Genomic DNA, 7,813 nt, shown 5'->3' with positions numbered 1-7,813 from the left:
CCCGGTCCATGGGCTGGATGAAAGCCGTGGTGATCTTGGCAGGTATTCCATGCGCATGTGGTGCCAGGGGTCCTCCAAGTTCCCAGGGTGGCCGGGAGTGCTGTCCAGGATAAGCAGCACCTTGTAGGAAAGGTCGTGCTGGGGGCAGCACCTCTCCACTGTGGAGCAGAAGCGCAGGAACCACTCCTAGGAGAGGCTCACGGTTACCCAGGCTTTCCTGTGCGAGCACCACACCACGGGCAGGTTGGACTCGGAGGAGCCCTTGAGGAAACACGGGTTCTCCGAGGGGTACCCCAGGAGGGCCTTCAGCTTGAAGTCGCCGGCCGCGTTGCCACCGAGCAGCAGGGTCAGGAGGTCTCCGGCGGCTTTGACCCAGGGGCCGACTCATCTTCCACAGGAAAATGAACGTCCTCTCGGCAGGCGCTTACAGAAGAACCTGGGCTTATCCATGTTGAACACCTGCCAAGGTGGGTAGCTGCCCCACCTGCGCGTTAGCGCTGGGTTCTTGTGCGCAGCCTCCCGGTCCGCACCTGCGGCGGGGCCGCTGGCCCGGATGCTACTCAAGCCGTGGCGCGCCTTGAAACCAGCGAAGTACCCTCGACTCGCCCCGAAGCTCTCGGGCTAGGCTAGGCGCCCTTGCCCTGCCGCTGCTTGAGGTTCTTGAATGGGCCGTGGACTTTCTCCTGAATGAGCACCACACTGACCTGCACGTTGCGCTGGCTCTGGTCCTCCATCCACACACTCAGCAGCTGCTCCATGTTCTCTATCATCAGGCTGTGGCTACGCCTCAACTTGGTGGCCGCCTGGGAACTCGCCCAGATCTTTTCCTTGTCACGAATGGTGGCCAAGGTGGAGGTGGACAGCCCCAGCGCCTTCCCGATTCTACTGAGCTTCTCTCCGGCTTCAAAGCGCCACAGTGCCTGGAGCTTCACCTGTAGGTTGATGGCCTTGCGGTCCCACCTGACGCCTCGGTAATCGCGGGTGCCCAGCGGCCTCTTCAGACGGTGGAGCAGGTGTCCTCCAGACATGGCAAGGGGGTACTTGTGTTCCTGCTACTGAGCCCGCTGATCTCAGCAACTGTCGCCACTAGGGCCCCAGCCCTGACCGGCGCTGTAAAATTCGGACACAAGGCTTACTGGTGGGGAGTACTGACAGGCTTGGGTAACACCTGGTAAAGATAATTTACCAAGTCTCTCTCTCTTTTTTTTTTTTTTTTTTTGAGACGGAGTCTCGCTCTGTCGCCCAGGCTGGAGTGCAGTGGCCAGATCTCAGCTCACTGCAAGCTCCACCTCCTGGGTTCACGCCATTCTCCTGCCTCAGCCTCCTGAGTAGCTGGGACTACAGGCGCCCGCCACCTCGCCCGGCTAGTTTTTTGTGTTTTTAGTAGAGACAGGGTTTCACCGGGTTAGCCAGGATGGTCTCAATCTCCTGACCTCGTGATCCGCCCGTCTCGGCCTCCCAAAGTGCTGGGATTACAGGGTTGAGCCACCGCGCCCGGCCGTCTCTCTCTTTAGGGAGCAGATTCGGGCCATATTAGGGTCACAAGGCTCACTTCCCACTGGACGTTTGCCCCATGCACTACACTAACTTCACTCTCAGGAATGCAGCAAGCTTCTGTAAACACACTAGGACTGTATAAGCTTTCCCTGCCCCCCACACTGACCATCAGGGTTCCAAGTCACCTACTCCTTGGCCTCTCCAAAGATCCAGGTTGACACCATAAACAATGAGCTGAGATTACAGGTGCCAGCCACCACACCTGACCTGAAGGTTTCTTTTTAAAGGTAATACGCAGCATGGAAAATAACCCTGATCAACTGCAGGAGACCCAGGAAAGGGAAGTGTGTCCCTCCTTTCACAGGGCCCAGAAGCAGCCACCAGACCAGTGTCTCCTGTGTCACTCGACCAGGGGGCAGGCCAGGAACCTTATTTCTTCCACTAACAGGATCTCCCAGAACTCTGCTTTCGCTCTTGATTTGTGAAGAGATTTACACTAAAGCAGCCCTGGCTGCTCTCTCAAAGTTGCAGGAATGCCAGTAACTCACACAGGACACCTGGTGAGTGTGGCTCTGGGGTAGATCTGGGCAGGGCCACCGTAAGAGTTCCCAGTCCTTGCAGGGTTTCAGGAAGGTCCAAGAATGGCAGTCAAGGGAAGGGAAGGCCAGGCTGTGGTCACTGCTCACCTGGCAGGAGACCCCAGAATGCTCCTCAGCTGTTCTGCCCTCCTTCTCATGCATGCTCAGTCAGTGTCTGTGAGCAGATCCCTCTCTCCTTCCTGGGTTACCTGCCGGGACCACAAACAGATGAGTGTACTGTGACACAGACAAGCTTTGATATCTACCTCACAGGGCAGAGCCACCCCTGGGAAGGCTGCACTGAAGGTTTCCTATATCAAGGCAAGTGTAGCTGGCAAATGGGATGTGAGCTGTTTGCCACGACCCACCTTAGCTCCCTTCCCTGGCCAACTGGTGCAACCACATAGGGCTACTGGGAGGACTGGGTGTGTAACACCCCTACAGTGCTCAGTACCCAAGCAGGGGCTCCAGGGACGTCCAGGGGCTGAAGGCCGTGAGGGGATCCAGAGTACAGGCAGCCCTGAATGGCAGAGGGTGCAAAGAGGAGTGGCAGACAGGGCAAGGGTGTGTGTTCTAGGGTAAGAAACAGACAGCAACCCACATGTTCTGGCTAGGCTGCGCAACTGACTCCTATGGATCCTCTAAAAAGAAAAGGAGAAGTTGCTCACATCACTAGAAGGGCCCCCATGAGAAAGAGTGAAAACAGCAGGGCCTGGAGCATTAGTGGGGCTTCCTTTGGAAGTATTTATGCACCTACATTCATACACATATACATGTGTGTGCCACATATGCACATGTGAGAAGGGAGGAAGGACAACAGTTAACAGTGGCTACCTGTAGAGGAGACTGGGTGTGAGGCTATAACTGTATATGCCTTTTAAAAAATTATTTTATGATACACACATATTAAATTTATAAATTAAAAAAATAAAATGGGGTCAGTGCAGTGGCTCATGCCTGTCATCCACCACTTCGGGAGGCAGAGGCCAGTGGATTGCTTGAGATCAGGAGTTTGAGACCAGACAGGGCAACATGGTGAGACCCTGGCTCTATTAAAAATACTAAAAAATGAGCCGACGTTTTGGTGCACACCTGTGGTTCCAGCCACTCAGGAGGCTGAAGTGGGAGGACCGCTTGAGCCCAGGTTGCGGATGGCAGGGGGGAGTGGGTAGAGGTTGCAGTGAGCCAAGATTGTGCCACTGCACTCCAGCCTGGGTGACAGACTGAGACCCTGTCTCCAAAAGTAGATAAATCAATAATAAAATGGGAAGACAGATAATAATTGGTATATTTCCTTCTATCTCTGGGCAACAGAAATAACTAAATTAATCAAAGAAAACCCACTTTGGGAAAATCAGGCAGAGCCCAAGGGTGGAGAGTGAGGCAAGCCTGCTGGGGTTGGGGATGGGGCTACACAGAGCTTGACAAAAGCAAAGCCAAGATCCAAGCCAGCTCGGGAGGCACAGCCAAGGCACCAGGAACCCCAGCCCCCCAACACACACTGCGGGCTGGCATGGTGGACACAGTCCACAGAGACATCCTCTGGGCCTGCCTGAGACTGTTTTAAATTGGGAACTGGGCCGGGTGCGGTGGCTCACACCTGTAATCCCAGCACTTTGAGAGGCTGAGGTGGGTAGATCATGAGGTCAGGTGTTCAAGACCAGCCTGGTCAAGATGGTGAAACCCCATCGCTACTAAAAATACAAAAGTTAGCCAGGCGTGGTGGTGGGCACCTGTAATCCCAGATACTTGGGAGGCTGAGGCAGGAGAATCACTTGAACCTGGGAGGAGAGGGTTGCAGTGAGCTGAGATTGCGCCACTGCACTCTAGCCTGGCAACAGAGCAAGACTCCATCTCAAAAGAAAAAAAAAAAAAAGTGAACTGCATGCCAACAGTACAAAATTGGATTCTGGCTTTCCTTGCATCGCTGTTTGCCCCAGTCAAAAGCAGCTGTGATCTGGCAGCACCACCTGGTCACTTCTGCCTTCTTCTGGCCCCAGGCTGGCTCCTGTGCCTGTGAATTTGGGACCTGGAGTCCCAAGACACAGGGACAAACACCTACTCCACTATTCAAATGGCACGAGCCTGCGGAGGACAAAACCTAAGAACCAGGAGCTGCTGGCGGTGAGCAAGGGGAGACCAGGCTCAGCTGCTTAATATGCCCCCTTGCCCCTCCATGGCCTGGGGTGAGGAGGGGTTGGGGAGTGCAGGGTGTCAGCAGAATGTAGGATCTCTGACCTTGTTAGACTAACAGTTCACTTGAGCTCCATCCACAAAAGGTTTGGCAGCCTCTGCCAGGTCTCCAGACTGCCAGTCCTCAGAAGCAGCCTAGGTCAATGCTAAGGAGAGAGGGAAGCATTAGTATCCTCAGCCCTACTCTCAGCACAAAGGGGCCAGGCCCCTAGATCAACCAACCAATCAGGCCAGTCAACATGTGGCCAGTGTCCCTAAGTGTTCACTGCACCAGCTCGCATAATGTCCCAGGACATTGGCCTAGGATTGTGGCTGGACAGGACATGGGCCTGCCCTTCAGACCACACAGAATGCCCTGTCCCTAGTTGACATGCAGTTCCCTCTGGTATACACACACACACACACACACACACACACACACACACACACACACACAAACACAATCCAAGAGTACACCCAAGATCCCTGATAAACAAGTCATTGAAACAAAGGAAATGATCGTGAGATGAGAAGCTTCCTTCAGCTGTAGCCAAGTGTGCCGTAAAGGGTTAATTCAGCAGGCCTAGGTCGTCCAGCCCCTGCACATTCGAAACAAAGGTCTGGCCCTTATCCTCCCGCCTCACCCTCTCAAGTAGCTAGGACTACAGGGGCGCAACACCACACCCAGCTAAGTTATTCTGTGGAGATGAGATCTCACTATGCTGCCCAGGAAACTCTGGATCCTCTCGCCTCAGCCTCCCACACCCAGTCACCAATGACTTTTTGTTGCTGTTGTTGTTGTTGTTTTTGAGATGGAGTCTTGCTCTGTCACCAGGCTGGAGTGCAGAGGCATGATCTCGGCTCACTGCAACCTCTGCCTCCCAGGTTCAAGCGATTCTCCTGCCTTAGCCTCCTAAGTAGCTGGGATTACAGGTGTGCTCCACCACACCCGGCTAATTTTTGTATTTTTAGTTGAGACTAGGTTTCACCATGTTGGCCAGGATGGTCTCAATCTCCTGACCTCATGATCTACCTGCCTTGACCTCCCAAACTGCTGGGATTACAGGCATGAGCCACCACACCCAGACCCCAATGACTTTTTCTTGAGATGGAGTCTTGCTCTGTCGCTCAGGCTGGAGTGCAGTGGCCCAATCTCGGCTCACTGCAAGCTCCGCCTCCTGGGTCCATGCCATTCTCCTGCCTCAGCCTCCCAAGTAGCTGGGACTAGAGGCGCCCACCTCCACACCCGGCTAATTTTTTGTATTTTTAGTAGAGACAGGGTTTCACTGTGTTAGCCAGGATGGTCTCGATCTCCTGACCTTGTGATCCGCCCGTCTCGGCCTCCCAAAGTGCTGGGATTACAGGCATGAGCCACTGCGCCCGGCCGACTTCAATATTTTTCATCTGCCTCTTCTTACACATTGGCCAAGGCTTATACTACGCGTGATTTATATTTCTAGAAACCTGAAACATTGGCATTATCCTCCTACTCACAACTATAGCAACAGTATTCATAGGTTACATGCTCCAAATATCATCCTGAGGTGCTTCAGTAATTACAAATCTACCATCAGCCATCCCATATATTGGAATTGCCTCTGAACAATGAATCCAAGGCGGATTCTCAGTTGACAGAGCCCCCCTTACACAAGTTTTTGCCTCCCATTTCACCTTACCCTTCGTCATTATAGCTCTACCAACTGTTCACGCCCTATTCTTACATGAAACAGGATCTAACGACCCTTCAGGGGTTTCATCAGACCCCAACAAAATCACTTTCCACCCCTACCACACGACCAACGATATTCTAGGTTTAATTTTTCTCCTCCTCCTTCTAATAACTCTAGTACTATTTTCGCCTGACCTCCTGAGTGACCCAGATAATTACACTTTAGCCAACCCCCTCAATACCCCACCCCACATTAAGCCACAGCAACACTTTTTGTTTGCATATGCAATCTTATGATCCATCCCTAACAAACTAGGAGGCGTACTGGCCCTTATATTCTCCATTCTCTTTCCAGCAGTTACTCCCGTACTTAACACATCTAAACAACAAAGCATAATATTCCAGTCATTAAGTCAATGCCTATTCTGAATCTTAGTGGCTGACCTGCTCCCACTCACATGAATTGGAGGACAGCCAGTCAAATATCCTTTTATTGCCATCGGACAGACAGCATCCATCATATACTTCTCTACCTTCCTCACCCTTACACCACTCACTACCGTAACTGAAAATAAACTACTTAAATGAAAATGTCCTTGTAGTATAATTCAATACTCTGGTCTTGTAAACCAGAAATGGAGAATCTCCTCCCCCAGGACAACTCAAAGCATTCCCCCCTCACCTACCTTCACCAAAGGGAAGGACCAAAAAAACTAATTAGGGCTGAATAAGTAGCTCCTGTGTAAATTAAAAACTCAATCTTGGCTGGGGGTGCGGTGGCTCACACCTGTATTCCCAGCCCTTCGGGAGGCCGAGGTGGGTGGATGATGAGGTCAGGAGTTCAAGACCAGCCTGGCCAAGATGGTGAAACCCTGTCTCTATTAAAAATACAAAACATTAGCTGGGCGTGGTGGCAGGCACCTGTAATCCCAGCTACTCGGGAGGCTGAGGCAGAGAATTGCTTGAACCCGGAAGGCAGAGGTTGCAGTGAGCCGAGGTTGCGCCAGTGAACTCCAGCCTGGGCAATAACAGCGAAACTCCGTCTCAAAGAAAACAAAACAAAAAAGCCCTCAATCTTATTCCCTGCCACAGTTAGGGATACCTGAGGCTCAGCCATAGAGATGGTAAATACAGGAGCCTGGATGGCATCTGGACCCCATCAGTCATCTCTTTCCGCCCTCTGAGTTCTCTAAGTTTCTCAGTCAAGGAACAGAGGTAGGGGCATTTGCGGTTGCCATCCTCCCAAACTGGCCCACAAACTGGGGTTGCTGGTTGTGTGATGGACCTCCTGCACAAGGCAGAGAGGGGCAGTCCCGTTTCCAATGCCCTGCTTGTCTGCAGTGAGGACAGGGTCACTGAGGACCAGAATATGGCTGGGGAGGATTTGGGCATTTCCAGCTGATTTGCCCAGGCTGATGATAGTGACAGCAGATAGTGGGCTCCTTAGTGGCTGTTAGGCTCCATCCTGATGGCTGGCCTGGGGCCCTTGGGATAGGCAGAGAATTTGCAATGGCAGTAGCCACGTGGTGAACCTGCCACTTATCTCTTTCTTGATCTTTCCTATCCCATTCAGCCTGCGATATTTCCTTGTTTTTATCTTCACAAGGCTATCTAATTTTATCTTATTATTTAAAGACCTTGAAGGCCATGTCCAGCAAAGTAGGGAATGGAATTTGTGGTTCTTGGTCTAGTGTTTGCAGTTTGTGTCTAATATCTGAAGAAGCCTGGCTAATAAAATGAACAGTCAACATGCCGAGGCCTTTTCAGCTCTTAGGGTCCATAATAGTATATTTTCTCATGGCTTTCGCCAACCTGGAGTAATATAGAGCTGAGTTTTCATTTGCCCCCTGTGTTACTTCTCTTAGTTTGGCATAGTTGACTGGTTTTTTTTTTTTTT

The 7,813-nt window shown here is 51.9% G+C and overlaps 1 protein-coding gene across 3 annotated transcripts in view; it reads right to left on the bottom strand.

Annotated features, from left to right (window-relative positions):
* Positions 1 to 465: 465 nt before the first annotated feature.
* Positions 466 to 7,813, bottom strand: part of LOC105524036 (CENPB DNA-binding domain-containing protein 1-like) — a 30,763-nt gene continuing 23,415 nt past the window's right edge. For all 3 annotated transcript variants that reach the window (XM_011959128.1, XM_011959126.1, XM_011959125.1), the window contains exon 2: positions 466 to 1,110. In XM_011959128.1, the coding sequence (XP_011814518.1) occupies positions 627 to 1,028 (402 nt within the window). In that variant the 5' untranslated portion in view covers positions 1,029 to 1,110 and the 3' untranslated portion in view covers positions 466 to 626. The remainder of the gene's footprint in view (positions 1,111 to 7,813) is intronic.

Source organism: Colobus angolensis, unplaced genomic scaffold, assembly GCF_000951035.1.
Source record: "Colobus angolensis palliatus isolate OR3802 unplaced genomic scaffold, Cang.pa_1.0 Scaffold480, whole genome shotgun sequence".
Classification (NCBI taxonomy): domain Eukaryota; kingdom Metazoa; phylum Chordata; class Mammalia; order Primates; family Cercopithecidae; genus Colobus; species Colobus angolensis.
Note: the sequence above shows the minus strand (reverse complement) of the source record. Positions and strands in the feature narration are given on the sequence as shown.